Below are 25,410 nucleotides of genomic sequence, written 5' to 3' on the forward strand. Positions count from 1 at the left end.
TATTTATAAAGTTTAAGATAGACTTTTAACTGTGTTGACTTATAATTACGGTATAATAATCTAATATAGAGTTAATATAACTATTCTTGACCTTAATTCTTTTTTAATTCCAAACTACTAGTTCACCTGTGGATCCATGCAGAACATACAAGCTTGTTAGTTGCTCGGTTCATGACTGAGCCGATCATACTAAACAAAAACTCAACAATAATATTCAAAATTGTATTAGAATTTGTACTCACTCACTCTCTGTGGGTGGACTTTAAGGTATAAATTTCCCTCCTATAATTCATGCGGACCTGTGAGCCACTCCCAGAAACAATAGGCACGGAGACATTAACAAAACAGAGGAGGTTGGGATAATCCTATCACAACTTGTCACATGTTCAATCAAGTTACAAGTTACAGCCTTTAGAACGAAAAAGACTAAGCAAGGTATCACTTTCAGTTCAGTCTCTCATCTTCTTACCTTTTTACTAACACCACCATATTCAGCGACACTAACAAAGAGGAGGTGCCACTCTTAATTATATAACAGCGATCATCTCCGTCCCCGTTTTCTCCGTCATACTTCCGTTAAGTTCCTCTTCCTCCTCCGCTTCCCACATGAAGTGCGCGTACGATCCCAGCACAGTGCTGAGCATAAAATAAAACAATTATTAATTGATAATAATAATTGTTATTATTATTACTTTTGTTATTTTCGTTATTCTCTGTTTGGGTATGGGGAAAATGTGAGATTAAGATTATATACCAATCATTAGGAGCGGCGTGAATGGCTTGGCCAAAGTAAGATTTGGCTCTCGCTTCGTCTCGCTGCGTTTCCCATATTAGCGCTCCGTACAGCGAAAGCAATTCGCCATCGCTAGGGTTCGCGAGAATCGCTCTTCCGTAATATTCCTCTGCTCTCTTCACGTCTTTCTCCACCTGCATCATCCGTTAAAATTAAAATCGCTGACTCTTTGTTTTCATTAAATGAATCAATGATCGTGCTTTGTTTGCGGAATGTTTCACGCACCTCGTGGAGGAATTTGCCGTAGTTTCTCAGTAGAAGCGCGTCCGTCGGGTTCGACTTCAACATCTCCTCGTAGTACGCATCGATTTTCATCCTCTCGCCACCGTTTCCGCCTGTGACAGTCGCGTCGCCGAGATCGTCACCGACACCGCCTCCGGATTGCATATCCTCCCGTAGAGTCCGGAGATAGCTCGGCTTGTGTAAATTGGCGTCGGAGAAGAATTGTTCTTCTAGAGGTATGATCGGCGGGGGCGAGCACGATCCGGTGCAGTTCAGATTACGGCGAACGCAGAAATTGTCGGGGGCACCTTCCGATGAGGCTCTGTTGATCCCTTTCTGCGGTGCGTCCCTGCGGGCGTTGAAGTGGGAATAGTGCGTTGAAATCGTGGAAAATTTCGCGTGGCTCTTGTCGCCGGGGAGAGAGGTTTGGTGCGTGAGAGAACATCGAAGTGAACCGTGGAAAACCGGGTTCGGGATCGGCAGCGACCCGGTGCGGATGAGAGAAGCTCTCATAGTTTTGATAAATTGAAAAGATTGTGTGTTGAAAGAGCGATCAATCCCTGACTTCCAAAAGTGCAGACGAACCCCCTTTATATATCTCGTGTTGAATGGTGCTGCTAAACGAACGTACTTTATTTGATCAAATATCGGCCGCTGGATGAGAGGAAAGCCCGACCCAAGTGAGCACCGTATTAAGACACGTGTCAGGTTCCTGGTGCCGAATTGTATATTTAACCATTTATTACTGATAAATGTAAAATTTAAAAAAAAAACACTATTCATTACTGATACTAATTTTGTGATCTTTTGAGTGTAAGAATTCAATATGTTTATTTTTTTTCCTAAACTCACGAAAAGGTATCCTTAAATTTCGCTTTCACATTCTTTAAGGAATGCAATCAAATTTACTTCGTTTTAATTGCTTAAACTTTACTTTCGATATTATAATTAAATGAAACAAGGAATAAATAGATAGGATTAATTAAAATAATAAGCTGATAGTTTGATTTAAAAAAATAAGGATTACAGATATTTGAAAAGGGTCTTGATTAGATTCACGGGAAGTAGCTGAAGACTTGGCAAAATGTATAGTGTAATTTACATCTTCATCCACTTTTTCCAATCATGTGAATGAGGAAAGCAAGAGTTTGATTGTTTATGTGTTCTGTGTTTCTTAACTGTTTTTTATGATAATGTTTAATCACAGATATTAAGGGATAATTTCTTTTTATGCTCTATAATATGAGATAAAGAATGCAACTACTAGTTTAAGGATCAATTTTTCACCCTATAATAAAACTGTGTTGTTTTTAGTTAAAAGTTATTTCTTCGAAAAAGGAATGCATAACGATAAATTGCAGTACAAATTATAAGAATAGATAAAAATATTGATTAATATGTGGCTGTTGTATTTGATGTAAGAAAATTTGTTTTGTAGGTTACATAAATCCCAGAGACAGGAAAGCAGTAATGGCATGGTGAGTGTGATTTCCATGTTCTCCAATGGTTTTCGAGCGAAAATGGTTTTGTCTGAAATACAGACAATTGAGTTGAGAAGTCAATTTAGAAAGGATATACAGAGGGTCGCTTTATAACAGTGAATCTACCACTATAAGGTTTATATAGGGTCGGGTCCTGCCCGGCCCACATTTGTCCCACCATGGCTAGCTAGTGGCTTTTGTTTTGTTTAATAAGTTTTTTTCTTTGATTTTAATTTCATTTTAATATATATGTAAAACACTTAATTATATTAACATTTCTAAGTACTTGACCAATTAAATAAATTAAAATATTTCTAAGTATTAATAATTGAAGTTATATTGTTAATACATAAAAAAATTAATTTCTTATTTTGACTTTTAATTTTAAAAATAATAAATAAGATAAAAATACAGAAACTGTTAACATGTTATAATAAAAATACACTTCGGAAAATGAGCCCTAGCCCACGATAATCTCTGCATTTGCATGACACGTGTACTCGTTGGCCATGTGATCTCACGTGATAAAACATTCTACGAGCCCAACGAGTGCCACTTGGAATTACTAACGTCGTTTAGCTTATTTCAATTTCCCGCAAATTGATTCCAATTTTTATGATTCCTTCGATAGGCTAAATCGTGTAAGAGACGTCACACTATGAAACTATTCATTATTCGTTTAATTTGTAAAATATCATTAAAAGAAAAAGAAAAAGTAGTATACCATATATAACAAGATATTATCAATTATGCATCAATAAGAAAAAAAGTTTTAAAAAGAACTTCAACTCGACTTAGTAAAACTTCATAAAGTCTCTCGTTCGGTAAGCGACGAGCAAAGAATAAAAACAATCTCCCTCGTACTCATATAAGTTTTATAGGTAATTATAGCTAAAGTCGAACGCTTAATTCAGATTTGGGAGGCAAATATATAGTATATAGTTCGATCCATCCACTCAGGGTTGTTCGGTCCATCTGTAACATCAATAATGTTGGGTCCTAATTGAGTCAATATTCAAGTTATTATTGGACCAGTAGTCTAGCAGAAAATAAAATAACCAAAGATATCTCATTAGAGATATTGATAAGTCGTTTATGAGTATTATCGAATCTCCAGGTAGGTTTGTTTTTATTTGATCTATGAAACACTTATAAATACAATGACACCACCAAAGGCCAGGTACGTTCAACTCAGACTCCACTACATTCTACTTACGTTCAATCAGAACTCAAATACTCAACTGTGATAAACAGTTTATAAAACTGCTCCTAACTTGAGCGTCAGAACACCTTTTAAAGGTACCTCCCCCTCCGGTCAAGAGTACAACTGAACGATCAAGAATACAACCGCTCGGTCACTTGTTAATACCGTCCGACCAAGAGTGAAAGGGTACAGAGCAGGTGAATCAAGCGTCGGAAGGCAGAAAGATCACGTAAAAATATCTATCGAAACATTTTGGCGCCCACCGTGGGGCCAAGAGCAAGCTGAAGAAACCCAATGATGACCACGAGAAACACGGAGGCGCAACAAAGCACCAGGGAGCTGATCAGAAAGACGCAGATGCAAGCGCAAGTGCAAGCATAGTTGTTTGAGATGCAATGGAAGCACGAAGGTCCAACGGTCCCATCACACCAACCCGAACGGTTGAGAAATGAGGGGACCAATACTCCAAGAAGTCGTTCGACCTACCAACCTGACAGTTTCCACTCGGCCTCACAGGTATTCGAGCATTCGGCCTCGCAGGTATTCGAGCCTTCGGCCTCGCAGGTATTCGGCCACTCGGCCTCATAGGTGCTCGGCCATTCGGCCTCAGTTATTCTGCCATTCAGCCATCAGGTATTTAGCCCTTTGGCCTCAACTGCTCGGCCTTTCATGGCCTCAAGTACTAAGAAAATTTAGCATCCAGTATTCAAACTGTTCGACCATTCGGTATCGCAGGCTTTATGCGCTTCTTTATTGCTTCCTTGTTATTTTCAAATGTGCCAATTGCCAATAAGCAATCAAGCCGATCGCTCTTATCTATATGACTGGAGAAAGTTTGTTCAGAAAATTATTATTTACAGGGTTTGAGGACCGTAAAGCACCTACAAGCTCATCTATGACACATCCTAATATGAATTTCAGTTTTGGTCTCCAAAAATTCAATAGAAGACTGAGCGGTCTTACTTGCTTGACGATAGGACCCGGGGTACAAGCCACTTTATCAAACGAGAGCTTACCGCTTGGCGAGGAACGTTCTCCGTGAACTCTCACTCGAGTCTCTTCGACTAAATGGTCTCGCTTGATTGACCGACCAACCTTATAGCCTAAACTATTTTGATGTTGACTGTCTTGTAAATGGATTAGATTCATTGTCTACACTTTTTCTGACAAGTTAAAATTTGAGTTGTTATACTTTTTTCAGTGCAGGTGATAGGATCCTGCAAACCACTCTGCCAAGAGGAGTACGAAAGCCGGAGATAAAGCCCTCTCACTAGGAAGTTCTCCAAGAATTCCTAGGTCAAACCGAGCGGGACGATTGTTCCCGTCACCTAGAACACCTAGGTGTGAAAAACCAAGCGAGACGGTCGTTCTCATCACCTGAAACTTCTAGGTGTGAAAAACCGAGCGGGACGGTCGTTCCCGTCGCCTAGAACACCTAGGTGCGCAAAACCGAGCGAGATGGTCGTTTTCGTCGCCTAGAATTTCTAGGTGTTATTCGAAATATTTCCTAGTAAAACCTAGGTGGCAAGAGTCGAGTGTTAAAGGCACACCCAACCGAGTGTCTTCAATAAAGTAGTTTCATCTGCTTAGCCGTCCATCCTTATAAAGTGGGTTAGTCATCTACATTCTTTTTTGACAGTTCATATTCGATTGTTATTTTCCTTTAGTGCATATAACAGGATACTATCAGTCATTGATAAATACGGGAAAAAGTTCTAAATAGAACTCTCATAAACTGCCGCTCGGCCTAGTAAAAAGTTCAGAAAGGCATTCATAAAGTCCCTCGTTCGGTTAGCGATGAGCAGCGAATAAAAGCAACCTCCCTCAAACTCATATAAGTCCTATAGTTAATCATGGCTAAAGTCGAACGCTTAACTCGGACTTGGGGGACATATGTATGGTATACAGTTCGGTCCATCCACTCAGGGCCGTTCGGTCCATCCGCAACATCAACAATGTTGGGCCCTAATTAGGCCAACATTCAAGTTATTGTTGGGCCAGTAGTCTAGCAGACCGATAAAATAACCAAAGATATCTCATTAGAGATATTGATAAGCCGTTTATGAGTAACTAACCGAATCTCCAGGTATGTTTGTTTTTATTTGATCTATGAAACACTTATAAATACAATGACAGGGCCAACGGTCAGGTACGTTCAACTCACACTCCACTACATTCTACTTACGTTCGATCAGAACTCAAATACTCAACCGTGATAAATAGTTCATAAAACCGCTCCTAACTTGAGTGTCGGAGCACCTTTTGCAGGTACCTCCCCCTCTGGATCAAGAGTACAACCGAACGGTCAAGAATACAACTGCTCGGTCACTCGTTAATACCGTTCGGCCAGGAGTGAAAGGATGCAGAGCAGGCGAATCAAGCGTCGAAAGACAGGAAGATCACATAAAAAAGATACGTCTCTCAATTCTACAAAATATCTTTTGAAACACTATTCATTATTCGTTTAATTTTTAAAATATCATAAAAACAAAAAGAAAAAGTGGTATACCATATATAACAAGTATACAAGAACTTGTTCCTCCAGTATTCATGAGACATTAAAAAACAAAAATACTAGCTAGACCTAAAAATACGTCGTGCCTGTATTTTTGATACTGAATTTGAAAATAGGTTTTGATTATTAATTTTGTAGTTTATACACTAGACTTTCTGAAATCTCATATTTTTAAGCTGTTATTTAATATTGCATATGTTCTATTCTACATTAGATATTAGGTTTAATCCTTTACTACATCCCTATTTATGTACGAATTTTTCAATTGGGTCCTCGTTTTTTAAAGTGTATCAAAATGGTCCCTAATTTTGAAAATTGATATCAATTGAGTCCTTTCCGTTAAGTTGGCTGGACGGCGTTAAAAAAATTCATGAGTGGATGCTGAGATGACAAACGAGCGCTCGTCCACCAGCGAATGAACGCTCGTCCAGCAGCGAACGAACGCTCGTCCAGCAGCGAACGAACGCTCGTCCACCAGAGAACGAACGCTCGTCGACCTCTTACTGCTGGACAACCGTTCGTTCCACACTGGTGGACGAGCGTTTTCTGGTGGACGAGCGTTCGTTCTCTGGTGGACGAGCGTTCGTTCGCTGGTGGACGAGCGTTCGTTCGTCATCTCAGCATCCACTCATGAATTTTTTTAACGCCGTCCAGCCAACTTAACGGAAAGGACTCAATTGATATGAATTTTCAAAATTAAGGACCATTTTGATACACTTTAAAAAACGAGGACCCAATTGAGACATTCGTACATAAATAGGGATGTACTAAAGGATTAAACCTAGATATTACAATAGAATATGTGAAGCTTTTTAATTGATGAGCATTGTTGAAGATTGGTGGTTAATTTCAGTGTCACGCACATGCACAGGTTTCAATCTAAAAGATGATGTGAATGTTAAAATGGAGGTTTAACTAGGTAATTAATAAGAATTGGGAATTTGTGAATAACATGACAATTGGAGCGTGTAGGAAGATTTCGTGATGGAATTGAAAGTGTAGATGTTAATGCGTTGTTCATAATGTGTGGACATTGAAGTGTCTTAAGGAAGTAGAATACTTGAGCGTTGTTATCTTTTACACTAGTTTCTTTGGTGTCATTTTCAATGGTACGGACGTGGGAAACAAGATCATGGAGGGTAGAAGACATTCTTAAAATTGTTCGTAGGTAAAGAAACTCTCACCCTTACATCAAAATGAAAATGAAACTTTGCGTGGTTCACATGTGGTTTTCATATTTGTTTCAATTAGATTTTTTATATTTTATTTGATTAAATTATTTTTTAAAAATATTCAATTAAGTTATTTATGTTAAATTGACATTAATGTCCTCTTTATAATTGATACATGTTGTAACATCCCAAAATTATACAGTCAGCAACTATATAATAGAATATTAACATGTATTAATATTATAAAGCAGTTTTACAATTAAAGAGAGAGTGTGCAAAAATGGCCGAACGGCCTTACATATACTCAAAAGAATAACGAGCGTTTACAAAAGAATAAGGACGAACGGTTTTTAAAAACGATTACCGAGCGTCCTAATATTTACAATCAGAAAGAGGGTGCTCGCTCACCAGCGGCCCATTATCCTAAATACACTAACTAAAAACCGAACGTCTCACTGTTCGGCCTTCACTTCTACTTCCACGAGATTCTCCTCAGCTATGAATCCTTCTTCCAGTGTTTGCTCCAGGGAAGTATCACCTTCTGCTCACATCCACACGGATGATCATTGCATTTGACAAGACGGATATACATATACAAGACAACACAATGGAAATGCAAGGGTAAGCTTATTGAATTTAATTCAGGTCAAACAGATATTTCATACTTAACCAATTCAGCAAGTACATTCACAACATATACATTCAATTCATACATAAATTTCATCCAAAATCCTGATACTAGACCGACCGTCCGGACTGTATGAATCCTGTGTAGCTAAGGCGTCCGTGCACTCAGGTGGGGTAACTGGAATGCTCATCAGTAGCCACCTGAGGTTAGTCTGTTCTGTCCAAGTTACAGTTATGGACTAGACCTCCTGCCATTCCCACGTATGACATACTCCTCTCTACTTGAGAACGAGCACTCACGGAATATCAGGATGAACCACCATCTAAGCTTACCACGTTCATACTTACAAATCTCAATTTCCAACCAAGAGTCGTCCCTCCCTGGAACGCTCGTTCAAAATCCACAACCGTTTATTTCATCTCATATAATGTTCATCATTCATAATCTTTCACTTTTATTTTCACTTTTATACAGATGAACGATCTGTATTAACACGGGTGCTCGACACTGTCGGTCGACCCAAATGGACGACCTGTATTAAGAAGGTTGCTCGACACTATCGGTCGACACAGATGAATGATCTGTATTATCAAGGGTGCTCGACATTGTTGATCGACACAGATGAAGGATCTGTATTACAAGGATGCTCGACACTGTCGGTCGACACAGATGGATGATCTATATAAGGGTGCTCGACACTGTTGGTCGACACAGATGAATGATCTGTATAAGGGTGCTCGACACTGTCGGTCGACACAGATAGATGATCTGTATAAGGGTGCTCGACACTGTTGGTCGACACAGATGAATGATCTGTATAAGGGTGCTCGACACTGTTGGTCGACACAGATGAATGATCTGTATAAGGGTGCTCGACACTGTTGGTCGACACAGATGAATGATCTGTATAAGGGTGCTCGACACTGTTGGTCGACACAGATGAATGATCTGTATAAGGGTGCTCGACACTGTTCATTATGAGCTCTAAGTAGAAGACCTACATAGCTCACGCTCGACCAGAATCCTTCCCAAATGAAAGTTTTCCAATTCAAAGAAGTTTACTAGAACACCAAACGGTCGAGAACCGTTTAATGTCGGACACACGTTATCATAGGGAAGTTGATATTCAAGTTTCACTTACATTCTCTCGTTCCTAAGCATGCATTTTTCGTATTCATACGTATCACTCATATCATACACTTCAACCAACATATATCATATTCATTCAGTAAAGCAACGTTCGACCATGCATACTCAATCGACATACATCTCATACATTCAGTTCATATCATGTTTACATACAACATACAAGTATGAATTAAATTACTAAGCTTCCCTTACCCGGATTAAGCAGTGTGCGTTCGTTCTTCAGAAAGAAAACAAGATTCCAGTATACTCTTCTACCCTTAACGTTCAAACCCCAAAACTCCTCAAACCGTTTCAGAATCCAAAACTGTTCGGTTTGATGGAAAGCTCACGGTGCAGGGATGGTTCTCACGATGCTGAAACGTGAACGGAGCAGCGTAGGGTGAGTTACAGCAGAGAGAAGGAGAGGGGTTCTAGAGAGAAGGAGGAGAAAAATGGAGATTTTGAATTTCTGAGGAAGATGAAAGTGCTCGCAGAGGAGGGGAAGAGTGTTTCAGAAAAATTTAATTCTCTTACCAAATCATACGGACGTTCCTTCCTGTGCTGACACCTGGCTTCCAGAATTGAGTGCAGAACCTTCCGAGGTGACATATGTCAGAGAGATTCAGAGAATGAAAGTGCACATTAGTGGAACCGCACGTGGGGGGCGTGGGTGTATTAATGAGGACACAGTGGCATTAAATGGGGCGTGACAATCCCCCTAACTACAAAAATTTTCATCCTCGAAAATTAAATCTTACCGGGGAAGAGGTGAGGGTATAAATCCTTCATAGCGTCTTCCACTTCCCAGGTAGAGTCGCCCGTCTTTTCGTCCCACACTACTTTCACCAACCGAACGTCCTTTCCCTTATAGAATTTAGTGCGAACGTCTTCAACTCGAACTGGCTTCATCTTTATCGTTCGGTCTTGTTGAAGACGAACGTTCTCTAGCTCCAATATGTGCGAGGGATCTGCTATGTATTTGCGGAGTTGGGAAACATGGAACACCGGATGAAGGTTGGATAGTTGAGGAGGCAAGGCTAGCTCGTACGCTACTGGTCCAATCTTCCTTAGAATCTGATACGGCCCCACGAACTTGGGAGATAATTTCTTTGGTCGTAACGCCCTGCCTACTCCAGTAGTTGGATTCAGTCTCAGGAAAACGTGATCGCCAGCTTCGAACTCCAAGGGTCGTCTCCTCTTATCTGCGTATGACTTCTGCCTGCTTCTGGACGTCTTCAACCTCTCTTGAATTAATCTCACCTTTTCAGTCGTTTGTTGAACGAGTTCGGGTCCAGTCAATATGTTTTCTCCTTCTTGAAACCAGCAAAGTGGGGTGCGGCATTTACGTCCATACAGGGCTTCAAAAGGAGCCATTCCAATGCTTGACTGGAAGCTATTGTTGTAGGTGAACTCTACTAACGGCAAGACTTCATCCCAAACGCCCATGTGATCGAGTACGCACGTTCGCAATAAATCTTCAAGCGTCTGAATTGTTCTCTCAGATTGACCGTCCGTCTGAGGATGGTATGCTGAACTCATTTGGAGTCTGCTGCCCAGTTCGCTTTGCAACGACTGCCAAAACCGAGAGGTGAACCTGGTGTCTCGGTCAGAAATGATGCTGGACGGCACTCCATGTAGACGAACGATCTCCTTGATGTAGAGCTTTGCCAAGTTAGTCAACGACATCTTCAGGTTGACAGCTAGGAAGTGAGCACTCTTTGTTAGACGATCCACTATCACCCAAATAGAATCGTGATTCTTGACTGTGCGAGGTAAGTGAGTCACGAAGTCCATTGAAATGCTATCCCACTTCCATTCGGGAATCTCCAAAGGTTGTAGTAGGCCGCCCGGCCTCTGATGCTCCGCCTTCGCTCGCTGACAGGTCAAACAAGACGCCACAAAACGAGCGATGTCATTCTTCATTCCCGGCCACCAAAATGACTTTCTGAGATCTTGATACATCTTAGTCATGCCAGGATGGATGCTAAGACGGCTGTGATGCCCTTCTTCCAATATAATTCGCTTCAGATCTCCATCATTTGGAACGCACGTCCTACCCATATAGCGTAATAGGCCGTCCGTCCCAGCATTGAATTCCTTTGCTTGATCTGTGCCGAGCGCGTCTCTTATCTTCACCAATTCTTCATCTTCAAGCTGCTTCGTTCTGATCCGTTCAAATACGTCACTGGATATCCTAAGGTTACAACATTTGATGCTGTCCGGTTCCAAATTGAACTGCAACCTTAGGTCTCTAAAGCTCTCCACCAAGTTCAACTCGCGTACCATCATGGACGACAGATGCACCACCTTCCTGCTCAATGCGTCCGCCACAACGTTCGCTTTACCAGGATGATAAAGCAACTCGAAGTCATAGTCCTTCAAGAACTCAAGCCACCTCCTTTGTCTCATGTTTAGTTCCTTTTGATCGAAGAGGTACTTGAGGCTCTTGTGATCGCTGAAGACTTGGAAAACGGATCCATACAAGTAGTGCCTCCAAATCTTCAAGGCCAAGACGACTGCTGCCAGCTCCAGGTCGTGCGTTGGATAATTCCTCTCATGTACCTTCAATTGTCGAGAGGCATACGCCACCGCTCGTCTTTCTTGCATCAATACACAGCCCAAACCTTGGTGGGACGCATCGCAGTAGACTTCAAAAGGTTTGGCCGTGTCCGGAATTACTAGAACTGGAGCGCTCGTCAACTTCTGCTTCAGTTCTTGGAAGCTAGATTCACACCGATCGGTCCAAGCGAACGGGTGATCTTTCCTGGTCAGTTGCGTTAACGGTGCTACTATCTTAGAAAACCCTTCTATAAAACGCCTATAGTAGCCCGCAAGTCCCACAAAGCTTCTAACTTCTGTAACCGAGCGCGGACTCTCCCATTCCAAGACCGCTCGCACTTTGACTGGATCAACTGAAATTCCACCCTCGGATACAACGTGACCCAAGAACTGTACTTCCTTCATCCAGAATTCACATTTAGATAACTTAGCGTACAACTCTTTTTCTCTCAACACTCCAAGTACCAACCTCAAATGCTCTTCGTGCTCTTCACAGTTCTTGGAGTAGATGAGAATATCATCAATAAATACCACTACGAATTTATCCAAATACGGCCCAAAGATGCGGTTCATATAGTCCATAAAAACTGCTGGAGCGTTCGTCACGCCGAACGGCATCACTACGTACTCATAGTGTCCGTACCGAGATCTAAAGGCCGTCTTCTGAATGTCTTCATCTTTGACTCGAATCTGATGGTAGCCCGATCTTAGATCAATCTTTGAGAAGACGCTCGCTCCATGCAATTGATCCAGTAGATCGTCAATCCGAGGCAGTGGGTATTTATTCTTGATGGTCAGCTTATTTAATTGACGATAGTCAATACAAAGCCAAGAGCTGCCATCCTTCTTCTTCACCAATAACACGGGCGCTCCCCAAGGTGATACGCTTGGACGGATGAACCTCTTGTTCATCAATTCTTCAATTTGCTTCTTAAGCTCAACCAATTCAGCGGGTGCCATTCTATATGGTTGAACGGATATGGGAGCCGCGGTCGTTACCAGATCAATGGTAAACTCAACTTCACGAACGGGAGGCAATCCAGGCACCTCATCCGGGAAGACGTCCGGGAATTCATCTACTACCGAACGTGCTTCTCTCCACTTAGAATGCGTTCGTTCAGAACCTTCAGATTCTTTATCCGCGTGAGTCATGATTAGAAAGCAACTGGCGCCTTCCATTATATCTTCCTTCAACTGACCGAGCGTCACATTCAAGTCTTCTTCGTAATCTTCAGGAAAAATCAATTTCTTGGCTCCACAATCTATGAGAATGTGATTGGTAGTCAGCCAATCCATTCCCAGAATCACTTCTAAGTCCTTGAGAGGCAAACATATTAGGTTCACCTTGTATCTACGCCCTTCAACCTCAAGAGGACATCTAACACATACTGTAGACGTTCTCACCTCACCAGCCGCTGGGGTTGACACCACCAAGTCGAACTCCATTTCACTCTCTGCTAACCCCAGTTTTTCAACGCACGCCTTCGAGATGAAGGAGTGTGTTGCCCCCGAATCATACAACACGCAGCAAGGTATTCCATGAACTAAGCAGGTACCAGTGACGAGCGTACCTGAGCTCGCTGCCTCCGCTCCAGTGATCGCATACACACGTCCAACAGCTTGGGGTCGTCCACCTCTCCCTTGCTGGTTCCTCCCAGCGTTCGGCGGCCTCATTACAGCGCGTCCGCCCATATTGCACTCACTCTCCAGATGTCCATTTCTTCTGCACCGATTACAATACTTTCCTCCAATCAATTGAGGGCATGATGATCTAAAATGAGGTCCTCCACACTGGAAACATCTAACCGGCCCTTGTTGGTTTGCTTGTCCAGCAACTACCATAGCTTGCGAACCACTTGACTGAGCTGGACGAGCGTATGGGGTCCTGTTCCGACTCTGATTGGGTCTCGACAGAATTGGTCCTCTTGACACCTGTAATTTCTTCTGTTGTTCTGCCTCAGCCATATTTTTCTCTAACACTTTAGCCCTCTCAACCATTGCAGGGAATGAACAGATACACAGGCTGGAAATCAGTACCTTCAAATCACTCCTCAGCCCATTTTCAAATTTTCTGCATTGCCACTCCTCACTGGTTGCCATGGTGTTGAAACGAACCAAGTGTTTAAACTTGTTCGTATATTCAGAAACTGACTTCCCTCCCTGTACCAATTGCAGAAATTCCACTTCCTTAGCAAAACGAACGCTATCCGGAAAGTACTCCTCATAGAACTTGCCTCTGAATACTTCCCAGTTAATAGGACTGTGAGCGTCCGTCAATAAAGCCTTCACGCTCGCCCACCAATGGCTTGCTTCTCCAGTAAGTAAATACTCCGTGAAAGCCAAACGATTCTCATCTGGACACCTCTTAGCATTATAAATTCTTTCCATGTCCTGCAGCCACTGATCTGCCTCATCCGGGAGGCCCTTCCCACTAAACTTGGCTGGATGGTGTTGAAGAAAATTCTCCAAACTCCACTCGGTATGATGAACAGCACTGGAAGAGGACGCTCCTGGCGTGCCTCTGGTGGCGGCGATGAGTTCCATTAATTGTCTCTGAGTAGCTTCGGAGTTCTCGCGTGCGGCCTCAAGACTTCTTAAAGCAGCTGCGTTCTGCTCCATTAGTGTAGCGTTTTGTTGTTGCAACCGTTCGATCACAGTTTCCAACAATCTGGCACTGTCGGACGTATCTGATCCATTGGGTGGTGGAGGAGGAGGAAGTCTAGGCGCCATTTGTTCTCTGAGCCAGAGAAAAACGAACGTTAGAAATGTTTAAGAGTTAAAAACAATAACTCACCAAACATATAATAAGCACACAGCAAAAACACAGTGCACTCATATCCTACAGTGTCCTTTTTATAGAACAAAACTGCTCTGATACCAATAATGTAACATCCCAAAATTATACAGTCAGCAACTATATAATAGAATATTAACATGTATTAATATTATAAAGCAGTTTTACAATTAAAGAGAGAGTGTGCAAAAATGGCCGAACGGCCTTACATATACTCAAAAGAATAACGAGCGTTTACAAAAGAATAAGGACGAACGGTTTTTAAAAACGATTACCGAGCGTCCTAATATTTACAATCAGAAAGAGGGCGCTCGCTCACCAGCGACCCATTATCCTAAATACACTAACTAAAAACCGAACGTCTCACTGTTCGGCCTTCACTTCTACTTCCACGAGATTCTCCTCAGCTATGAATCCTTCTTCCAGTGTTTGCTCCAGGGAAGTATCACCTTCTGCTCACATCCACACGGATGATCATTGCATTTGACAAGACGGATATACATATACAAGACAACACAATGGAAATGCAAGGGTAAGCTTATTGAATCAGGTCAAACAGATATTTCATACTTAACCAATTCAGCAAGTACATTCACAACATATACATTCAATTCATACATAAATTTCATCCAAAATCCTGATACTAGACCGACCGTCCGGACTGTATGAATCCTGTGTAGCTAAGGCGTCCGTGCACTCAGGTGGGGTAACTGGAATGCTCATCAGTAGCCACCTGAGGTTAGTCTGTTCTTTCCAAGTTACAGTTATGGACTAGACCTCCTGCCATTCCCACGTATGACATACTCCTCTCTACTTGAGAACGAGCACTCACGGAATATCAGGATGAACCACCATCTAAGCTTACCACGTTCATACTTACAAATCTCAATTTCCAACCAAGAGTCGTCCCTCCCTGGAACGCTCGTTCAAAATCCACAACCGTTTATTTCATCTCATATAATGTTCATCATTCATAATCTTTCACTTTTATTTTCACTTTTATACAGATGAACGATCTGTATTAACACGGGTGCTCGACACTGTCGGTCGACCCAAATGGACGACCTGTATTAAGAAGGTTGCTCGACACTATCGGTCGACACAGATGAATGATCTGTATTATCAAGGGTGCTCGACATTGTTGATCGACACAAATGAAGGATCTGTATTACAAGGATGCTCGACACTGTCGGTCGACACAGATGGATGATCTATATAAGGGTGCTCGACACTGTTGGTCGACACAGATGAATGATCTGTATAAGGGTGCTCGACACTGTCGGTCGACACAGATAGATGATCTGTATAAGGGTGCTCGACACTGTTGGTCGACACAGATGAATGATCTGTATAAGGGTGCTCGACACTGTTGGTCGACACAGATGAATGATCTGTATAAGGGTGCTCGACACTGTTGGTCGACACAGATGAATGATCTGTATAAGGGTGCTCGACACTGTTGGTCGACACAGATGAATGATCTGTATAAGGGTGCTCGACACTGTTCATTATGAGCTCTAAGTAGAAGACCTACATAGCTCACGCTCGACCAGAATCCTTCCCAAATGAAAGTTTTCCAATTCAAAGAAGTTTACTAGAACACCAAACGGTCGAGAACCGTTTAATGTCGGACACACGTTATCATAGGGAAGTTGATATTCAAGTTTCACTTACATTCTCTCGTTCCTAAGCATGCATTTTTCGTATTCATACGTATCACTCATATCATACACTTCAACCAACATATATCATATTCATTCAGTAAAGCAACGTTCGACCATGCATACTCAATCGACATACATCTCATACATTCAGTTCATATCATGTTTACATACAACATACAAGTATGAATTAAATTACTAAGCTTCCCTTACCCGGATTAAGCAGTGTGCGTTCGTTCTTCAGAAAGAAAACAAGATTCCAGTATACTCTTCTACCCTTAACGTTCAAACCCCAAAACTCCTCAAACCGTTTCAGAATCCAAAACTGTTCGGTTTGATGGAAAGCTCACGGTGCAGGGATGGTTCTCACGATGCTGAAACGTGAACGGAGCAGCGTAGGGTGAGTTACAGCAGAGAGAAGGAGAGGGGTTCTAGAGAGAAGGAGGAGAAAAATGGAGATTTTGAATTTCTGAGGAAGATGAAAGTGCTCGCAGAGGAGGGGAAGAGTGTTTCAGAAAAATTTAATTCTCTTACCAAATCATACGGACGTTCCTTCCTGTGCTGACACCTGGCTTCCAGAATTGAGTGCAGAACCTTCCGAGGTGACATATGTCAGAGAGATTCAGAGAATGAAAGTGCACATTAGTGGAACCGCACGTGGGGGGCGTGGGTGTATTAATGAGGACACAGTGGCATTAAATGGGGCGTGACAATCCCCCTAACTACAAAAATTTTCGTCCTCGAAAATTAAATCTTACCGGGGAAGAGGTGAGGGTATAAATCCTTCATAGCGTCTTCCACTTCCCAGGTAGAGTCGCCCGTCTTTTCGTCCCACACTACTTTCACCAACCGAACGTCCTTTCCCTTATAGAATTTAGTGCGAACGTCTTCAACTCGAACTGGCTTCATCTTTATCGTTCGGTCTTGTTGAAGACGAACGTTCTCTAGCTCCAATATGTGCGAGGGATCTGCTATGTATTTGCGGAGTTGGGAAACATGGAACACCGGATGAAGGTTGGATAGTTGAGGAGGCAAGGCTAGCTCGTACGCTACTGGTCCAATCTTCCTTAGAATCTGATACGGCCCCACGAACTTGGGAGATAATTTCTTTGGTCGTAACGCCCTGCCTACTCCAGTAGTTGGATTCAGTCTCAGGAAAACGTGATCGCCAGCTTCGAACTCCAAGGGTCGTCTCCTCTTATCTGCGTATGACTTCTGCCTGCTTCTGGACGTCTTCAACCTCTCTTGAATTAATCTCACCTTTTCAGTCGTTTGTTGAACGAGTTCGGGTCCAGTCAATATGTTTTCTCCTTCTTGAAACCAGCAAAGTGGGGTGCGGCATTTACGTCCATACAGGGCTTCAAAAGGAGCCATTCCAATGCTTGACTGGAAGCTGTTGTTGTAGGTGAACTCTACTAACGGCAAGACTTCATCCCAAACGCCCATGTGATCGAGTACGCACGTTCGCAATAAATCTTCAAGCGTCTGAATTGTTCTCTCAGATTGACCGTCCGTCTGAGGATGGTATGCTGAACTCATTTGGAGTCTGCTGCCCAGTTCGCTTTGCAACGACTGCCAAAACCGAGAGGTGAACCTGGTGTCTCGGTCAGAAATGATGCTGGACGGCACTCCATGTAGACGAACGATCTCCTTGATGTAGAGCTTTGCCAAGTTAGTCAACGACATCTTCAGGTTGACAGCTAGGAAGTGAGCACTCTTTGTTAGACGATCCACTATCACCCAAATAGAATCGTGATTCTTGACTGTGCGAGGTAAGTGAGTCACGAAGTCCATTGAAATGCTATCCCACTTCCATTCGGGAATCTCCAAAGGTTGTAGTAGGCCGCCCGGCCTCTGATGCTCCGCCTTCGCTCGCTGACAGGTCAAACAAGACGCCACAAAACGAGCGATGTCATTCTTCATTCCCGGCCACCAAAATGACTTTCTGAGATCTTGATACATCTTAGTCATGCCAGGATGGATGCTAAGACGGCTGTGATGCCCTTCTTCCAATATAATTCGCTTCAGATCTCCATCATTTGGAACGCACGTCCTACCCATATAGCGTAATAGGCCGTCCGTCCCAGCATTGAATTCCTTTGCTTGATCTGTGCCGAGCGCGTCTCTTATCTTCACCAATTCTTCATCTTCAAGCTGCTTCGTTCTGATCCGTTCAAATACGTCACTGGATATCCTAAGGTTACAACATTTGATGCTGTCCGGTTCCAAATTGAACTGCAACCTTAGGTCTCTAAAGCTCTCCACCAAGTTCAACTCGCGTACCATCATGGACGACAGATGCACCACCTTCCTGCTCAATGCGTCCGCCACAACGTTCGCTTTACCAGGATGATAAAGCAACTCGAAGTCATAGTCCTTCAAGAACTCAAGCCACCTCCTTTGTCTCATGTTTAGTTCCTTTTGATCGAAGAGGTACTTGAGGCTCTTGTGATCGCTGAAGACTTGGAAAACGGATCCATACAAGTAGTGCCTCCAAATCTTCAAGGCAAAGACGACTGCTGCCAGCTCCAGGTCGCGCGTTGGATAATTCCTCTCATGTACCTTCAATTGTCGAGAGGCATACGCCACCGCTCGTCTTTCTTGCATCAATACACAGCCCAAACCTTGGTGGGACGCATCGCAGTAGACTTCAAAAGGTTTGGCCGTGTCCGGAATTACTAGAACTGGAGCGCTCGTCAACTTCTGCTTCAGTTCTTGGAAGCTAGATTCACACCGATCGGTCCAAGCGAACGGGTGATCTTTCCTGGTCAGTTGCGTTAACGGTGCTACTATCTTAGAAAACCCTTCTATAAAACGCCTATAGTAGCCCGCAAGTCCCACAAAGCTTCTAACTTCTGTAACCGAGCGCGGACTCTCCCATTCCAAGACCGCTCGCACTTTGACTGGATCAACTGAAATTCCACCCTCGGATACAACGTGACCCAAGAACTGTACTTCCTTCATCCAGAATTCACATTTAGATAACTTAGCGTACAACTCTTTTTTTCTCAACACTCCAAGTACCAACCTCAAATGCTCTTCGTGCTCTTCACAGTTCTTGGAGTAGATGAGAATATCATCAATAAATACCACTACGAATTTATCCAAATACGGCCCAAAGATGCGGTTCATATAGTCCATAAAAATTGCTGGAGCGTTCGTCACGCCGAACGGCATCACTACGTACTCATAGTGTCCGTACCGAGATCTAAAGGCCGTCTTCTGAATGTCTTCATCTTTGACTCGAATCTGATGGTAGCCCGATCTTAGATCAATCTTTGAGAAGACGCTCGCTCCATGCAATTGATCCAGTAGATCGTCAATCCGAGGCAGTGGGTATTTATTCTTGATGGTCAGCTTATTTAATTGACGATAGTCAATACAAAGCCAAGAGCTGCCATCCTTCTTCTTCACCAATAACACGGGCGCTCCCCAAGGTGATACGCTTGGACGGATGAACCTCTTGTTCATCAATTCTTCAATTTGCTTCTTAAGCTCAACCAATTCAGCGGGTGCCATTCTATATGGTTGAACGGATATGGGAGCCGCGGTCGTTACCAGATCAATGGTAAACTCAACTTCACGAACGGGAGGCAATCCAGGCACCTCATCCGGGAAGACGTCCGGGAATTCATCTACTACCGAACGTGCTTCTCTCCACTTAGAATGCGTTCGTTCAGAACCTTCAGATTCTTTATCCGCGTGAGTCATGATTAGAAAGCAACTGGCGCCTTCCATTATATCTTCCTTCAACTGACCGAGCGTCACATTCAAGTCTTCTTCGTAATCTTCAGGAAAAATCAATTTCTTGGCTCCACAATCTATGAGAATGTGATTGGTAGTCAGCCAATCCATTCCCAGAATCACTTCTAAGTCCTTGAGAGGCAAACATATTAGGTTCACCTTGTATCTACGCCCTTCAACCTCAAGAGGACATCTAACACATACTGTAGACGTTCTCACCTCACCAGCCGCTGGGGTTGACACCACCAAGTCGAACTGCATTTCACTCTCTGCTAACCCCAGTTTTTCAACGCACGCCTTCGAGATGAAGGAGTGTGTTGCCCCCGAATCATACAACACGCAGCAAGGTATTCCATGAACTAAGCAGGTACCAGTGACGAGCGTACCTGAGCTCGCTGCCTCCGCTCCAGTGATCGCATACACACGTCCAACAGCTTGGGCTCGTCCACCTCTCCCTTGCTGGTTCCTCCCAGCGTTCGGCGGCCTCATTACAGCGCGTCCGCCCATATTGCACTCACTCTCCAGATGTCCATTTCTTCTGCACCGATTACAATACTTTCCTCCAATCAATTGAGGGCATGATGATCTAAAATGAGGTCCTCCACACTGGAAACATCTAACCGGCCCTTGTTGGTTTGCTTGTCCAGCAACTACCATAGCTTGCGAACCAGTTGACTGAGCTAGACGAGCGTATGGGGTCCTGTTCCGACTCTGATTGGGTCTCGACAGAATTGGTCCTCTTGACACCTGTAATTTCTTCTGTTGTTCTGCCTCAGCCATATTTTTCTCTAACACTTTAGCCCTCTCAACCATTGCAGGGAATGAACAGATACACAGGCTGGAAATCAGTACCTTCAAATCACTCCTCAGCCCATTTTCAAATTTTCTGCATTGCCACTCCTCACTGGTTGCCATGGTGTTGAAACGAACCAAGTGTTTAAACTTGTTCGTATATTCAGAAACTGACTTCCCTCCCTGTACCAATTGCAGAAATTCCACTTCCTTAGCAAAACGAACGCTATCCGGAAAGTACTCCTCATAGAACTTGCCTCTGAATACTTCCCAGTTAATAGGACTGTGAGCGTCCGTCAATAAAGCCTTCACGCTCGCCCACCAATGGCTTGCTTCTCCAGTAAGTAAATACTCCGTGAAAGCCAAACGATTCTCATCTGGACACCTCTTAGCATTATAAATTCTTTCCATGTCCTGCAGCCACTGATCTGCCTCATCCGGGAGGCCCTTCCCACTAAACTTGGCTGGATGGTGTTGAAGAAAATTCTCCAAACTCCACTCGGTATGATGAACAGCACTGGAAGAGGACGCTCCTGGCGTGCCTCTGGTGGCGGCGATGAGTTCCATTAATTGTCTCTGAGTAGCTTCGGAGTTCTCGCGTGCGGCCTCAAGACTTCTTAAAGCAGCTGCGTTCTGCTCCATTAGTGTAGCGTTTTGTTGTTGCAACCGTTCGATCACAGTTTCCAACAATCTGGCACTGTCGGACGTATCTGATCCATTGGGTGGTGGAGGAGGAGGAAGTCTAGGCGCCATTTGTTCTCTGAGCCAGAGAAAAACGAACGTTAGAAATGTTTAAGAGTTAAAAACAATAACTCACCAAACATATAATAAGCACACAGCAAAAACACAGTGCACTCATATCCTACAGTGTCCTTTTTATAGAACAAAACTGCTCTGATACCAATAATGTAACATCCCAAAATTATACAGTCAGCAACTATATAATAGAATATTAACATGTATTAATATTATAAAGCAGTTTTACAATTAAAGAGAGAGTGTGCAAAAATGGCCGAACGGCCTTACATATACTCAAAAGAATAACGAGCGTTTACAAAAGAATAAGGACGAACGGTTTTTAAAAACGATTACCGAGCGTCCTAATATTTACAATCAGAAAGAGGGCGCTCGCTCACCAGCGGCCCATTATCCTAAATACACTAACTAAAAACCGAACGTCTCACTGTTCGGCCTTCACTTCTACTTCCACGAGATTCTCCTCAGCTATGAATCCTTCTTCCAGTGTTTGCTCCAGGGAAGTATCACTTTCTGCTCACATCCACACGATTGATCATTGCATTTGACAAGACGGATATACATATACAAGACAACACAATGGAAATGCAAGGGTAAGCTTATTGAATTTAATTCAGGTCAAACAGATATTTCATACTTAACCAATTCAGCAAGTACATTCACAACATATACATTCAATTCATACATAAATTTCATCCAAAATCCTGATACTAGACCGACCGTCCGGACTGTATGAATCCTGTGTAGCTAAGGCGTCCGTGCACTCAGGTGGGGTAACTGGAATGCTCATCAGTAGCCACCTGAGGTTAGTCTGTTCTGTCCAAGTTACAGTTATGGACTAGACCTCCTGCCATTCCCACGTATGACATACTCCTCTCTACTTGAGAACGAGCACTCACGGAATATCAGGATGAACCACCATCTAAGCTTACCACGTTCATACTTACAAATCTCAATTTCCAACCAAGAGTCGTCCCTCCCTGGAACGCTCGTTCAAAATCCACAACCGTTTATTTCATCTCATATAATGTTCATCATTCATAATCTTTCACTTTTATTTTCACTTTTATACAGATGAACGATCTGTATTAACACGGGTGCTCGACACTGTCGGTCGACCCAAATGGACGACCTGTATTAAGAAGGTTGCTCGACACTATCGGTCGACACAGATGAATGATCTGTATTATCAAGGGTGCTCGACATTGTTGATCGACACAGATGAAGGATCTGTATTACAAGGATGCTCGACACTGTCGGTCGACACAGATGGATGATCTATATAAGGGTGCTCGACACTGTTGGTCGACACAGATGAATGATCTGTATAAGGGTGCTCGACACTGTCGGTCGACACAGATAGATGATCTGTATAAGGGTGCTCGACACTGTTGGTCGACACAGATGAATGATCTGTATAAGGGTGCTCGACACTGTTGGTCGACACAGATGAATGATCTGTATAAGGGTGCTCGACACTGTTGGTCGACACAGATGAATGATCTGTATAAGGGTGCTCGACACTGTTCATTATGAGCTCTAAGTAGAAGACCTACATAGCTCACGCTCGACCAGAATCCTTCCCAAATGAAAGTTTTCCAATTCAAAGAAGTTTACTAGAACACCAAACGGTCGAGAACCGTTTAATGTCGGACACACGTTATCATAGGGAAGTTGATATTCAAGTTTCACTTACATTCTCTCGTTCCTAAGCATGCATTTTTCGTATTCATACGTATCACTCATATCATACACTTCAACCAACATATATCATATTCATTCAGTAAAGCAACGTTCGACCATGCATACTCAATCGACATACATCTCATACATTCAGTTCATATCATGTTTACATACAACATACAAGTATGAATTAAATTACTAAGCTTCCCTTACCCGGATTAAGCAGTGTGCGTTCGTTCTTCAGAAAGAAAACAAGATTCCAGTATACTCTTCTACCCTTAACGTTCAAACCCCAAAACTCCTCAAACCGTTTCAGAATCCAAAACTGTTCGGTTTGATGGAAAGCTCACGGTGCAGGGATGGTTCTCACGGTGCTGAAACGTGAACGGAGCAGCGTAGGGTGAGTTACAGCAGAGAGAAGGAGAGGGGTTGTAGAGAGAAGGAGGAGAAAAATGGAGATTTTGAATTTCTGAGGAAGATGAAAGTGCTCGCAGAGGAGGGGAAGAGTGTTTCAGAAAAATTTAATTCTCTTACCAAATCATACGGACGTTCCTTCCTGTGCTGACACCTGGCTTCCAGAATTGAGTGCAGAACCTTCCGAGGTGACATATGTCAGAGAGATTCAGAGAATGAAAGTGCACATTAGTGGAACCGCACGTGGGGGGCGTGGGTGTATTAATGAGGACACAGTGGCATTAAATGGGGCGTGACACATGTAACTTCATTATATTTTTTATTTTTCTGTTTTTGTTTAAATATTTCTGAAAAGGTTTGTAGTGATTCGGATTAATAAGTATTGTGGATTACCTTAAGAGCTTCTTTATGTTTTCTGTTTTTCTTTTATTTTTATTAACTTGGTAGAAGTAATGAACGATGTAATATGCTATGGGGCATTATAACTGCATATTTAAGTGGAAAATGATATTATTTTTAAGTTTCCATAAAATTGACAAAAATATGAACGTTTTAGTTCGCACATAGGAATGTGAAACCTGGGCTGTCTCGTGCTTGTAGAACTTTTCCATGGTACCTGATGCCGTGGATTCAAATGGGCACGTGCCTTCAACACTTCATCCTCTACTTCCAATTTTTCAAAAATTCTTTTTTTAACCTCAATAACTTTTTTTAAGCAATACTGCACTCTTTTAACTAAATTTTTAAAACTTTGTTTTTTATTTATAATTTAATAACTGTTTGATTTAATTTAAAAATCTAATATTATTTAATATATTTTCATATTTTAATAATTATTAAAATATAATTTGTATTATTATAATAGTTATATTAAAAAGTTAAAATAAAAATAAAATTAATAATAATTTATATTAGTTTTTTAATTATTGTATTAATTTATAATTTTTTTTGTATGAATTTTTATTAATTTATAAATGTTTAATTAGATAATTTATAATGTTAAAAATAATTTGTATGATTTTATTAAATTTACTAAACAAAATTGATGGAAAAAATAAAAATAAAGGTATGAAAATTTATACGTCGAATATGAAAATCTGATAGAAGAATTTCGGATCTCAATATCCGATGTAGTCTATTTTGGATGTGGATAGTCGATATATTTTTTGGCAAAAAAAAAAAAAACTTTTTTCGGAATTTGAGATGCGATGCATGCATTTTAAAATTGAGTAGTAGCACGTGTCAATTACACTCATATGATACGGTGCCTATCAGGACCTGTAAATTCAGTATGAGTGGATGCTAGGTGTAGGTGCAAGGGATTGAAATTCAGAAAACGGAAAACAGGTGTGGGCAGTCGAGTGGACGATCGGTTTTCAACAAATCTGTGAATGAAACTCTTGTAATGATGTTAGAAAGATTTATGTACTCTTAATTAATGTATAAGAAGGTATGATATAAGTTTGAAGGATTAGAAGTTGGGTGAGTATAATAAAATTGGTAAGATTGGTGTTGTTCATAATTCTGCAGTCATTCTGCAGAATTATGTAGTTCGCTGAAGGTCCTTCATGGACCGTAGAGTCTTCCCACTATGTTCGGTCTTAACAAAATTCTACTTCTATGGAGTTTTTAGTTAATGACCGAATGGTTATACACTAGCACTTAGTCTAGTACTGGTGTTCGGTATTAACTCTGTTTGGTCTCTATGAGACCTTACCTGTTAATGACTATTTGACTTTCTTGGGTGCTCGGTCTTATTGAGTTATGCTATTATGGAATTTCAGTTAATGACCGATCGGTCTTGTGCTACTATTAAATTCAATATAGCGTTTGGTCTATTCTAGGTCTTATCTGTTTATGACCG

At 42.1% G+C, this 25,410-nt stretch overlaps 3 protein-coding genes across 3 annotated transcripts; all 3 read right to left on the bottom strand.

The window, feature by feature from the left end:
- Nucleotides 1-201: 201 nt before the first annotated feature.
- On the bottom strand, nucleotides 202-1,594 carry LOC148197441 (uncharacterized). Its single transcript, XM_088092575.1, has 3 exons — nucleotides 1,019-1,594; nucleotides 755-927; nucleotides 202-636 (listed from the first exon to the last, which is right to left on the bottom strand). Exons 1-3 carry the CDS (start codon nucleotides 1,526-1,528, stop codon nucleotides 528-530), a joined length of 792 nt encoding a protein of 263 aa, XP_087948701.1. The 5' UTR covers nucleotides 1,529-1,594; the 3' UTR covers nucleotides 202-527.
- An 8,296-nt stretch (nucleotides 1,595-9,890) lies between these two features.
- On the bottom strand, nucleotides 9,891-17,531 carry LOC148197442 (uncharacterized). Its single transcript, XM_088093692.1, has 8 exons — nucleotides 16,916-17,531; nucleotides 14,864-14,948; nucleotides 13,274-14,439; nucleotides 12,702-12,964; nucleotides 11,706-12,500; nucleotides 11,194-11,588; nucleotides 10,788-11,088; nucleotides 9,891-10,715 (listed from the first exon to the last, which is right to left on the bottom strand). Exons 1-8 carry the CDS (start codon nucleotides 17,529-17,531, stop codon nucleotides 9,891-9,893), a joined length of 4,446 nt encoding a protein of 1,481 aa, XP_087949818.1.
- A 124-nt stretch (nucleotides 17,532-17,655) lies between these two features.
- LOC148197443 (uncharacterized) lies at nucleotides 17,656-21,446 on the bottom strand. Its single transcript, XM_088093693.1, has 5 exons — nucleotides 20,288-21,446; nucleotides 19,716-19,978; nucleotides 18,720-19,514; nucleotides 18,149-18,602; nucleotides 17,656-17,729 (listed from the first exon to the last, which is right to left on the bottom strand). Exons 1-5 carry the CDS (start codon nucleotides 21,444-21,446, stop codon nucleotides 17,656-17,658), a joined length of 2,745 nt encoding a protein of 914 aa, XP_087949819.1.
- Nucleotides 21,447-25,410: the final 3,964 nt, after the last annotated feature.

This window comes from Vigna umbellata, chromosome 6 (genome assembly GCF_029865625.1).
Source record: "Vigna umbellata cultivar VRB3 chromosome 6, Vumbellata_1.0, whole genome shotgun sequence".
Taxonomy (NCBI): domain Eukaryota; kingdom Viridiplantae; phylum Streptophyta; class Magnoliopsida; order Fabales; family Fabaceae; genus Vigna; species Vigna umbellata.

Coding starts and splice junctions, on each gene's coding strand:
- LOC148197441 (XM_088092575.1), bottom strand. CDS start 1,528: ATGAGAGCTTCTCTCATCCGCACCGGGTCGCTGCCGATCCCGAACCCG. Junction 928..1,018: donor ACGGCAAATTCCTCCACGAG/GTGCGTGAAACA, acceptor CGGATGATGCAG/GTGGAGAAAGACGTGAAGAG. Junction 637..754: donor CACGCCGCTCCTAATGATTG/GTATATAATCTT, acceptor TTTTATGCTCAG/CACTGTGCTGGGATCGTACG.
- LOC148197442 (XM_088093692.1), bottom strand. CDS start 17,531: ATGGCTCCTTTTGAAGCCCTGTATGGACGTAAATGCCGCACCCCACTT. Junction 12,501..12,701: donor TTGAGTTTACCATTGATCTG/GTAACGACCGCG, acceptor CAATTAAATAAG/CTGACCATCAAGAATAAATA. Junction 11,589..11,705: donor ATGCCTCTCGACAATTGAAG/GTACATGAGAGG, acceptor AGCGATCACAAG/AGCCTCAAGTACCTCTTCGA.
- LOC148197443 (XM_088093693.1), bottom strand. CDS start 21,446: ATGGCGCCTAGACTTCCTCCTCCTCCACCACCCAATGGATCAGATACG. Junction 19,979..20,287: donor AGCGGAGGCAGCGAGCTCAG/GTACGCTCGTCA, acceptor ACATTCTCATAG/ATTGTGGAGCCAAGAAATTG. Junction 19,515..19,715: donor TTGAGTTTACCATTGATCTG/GTAACGACCGCG, acceptor CAATTAAATAAG/CTGACCATCAAGAATAAATA.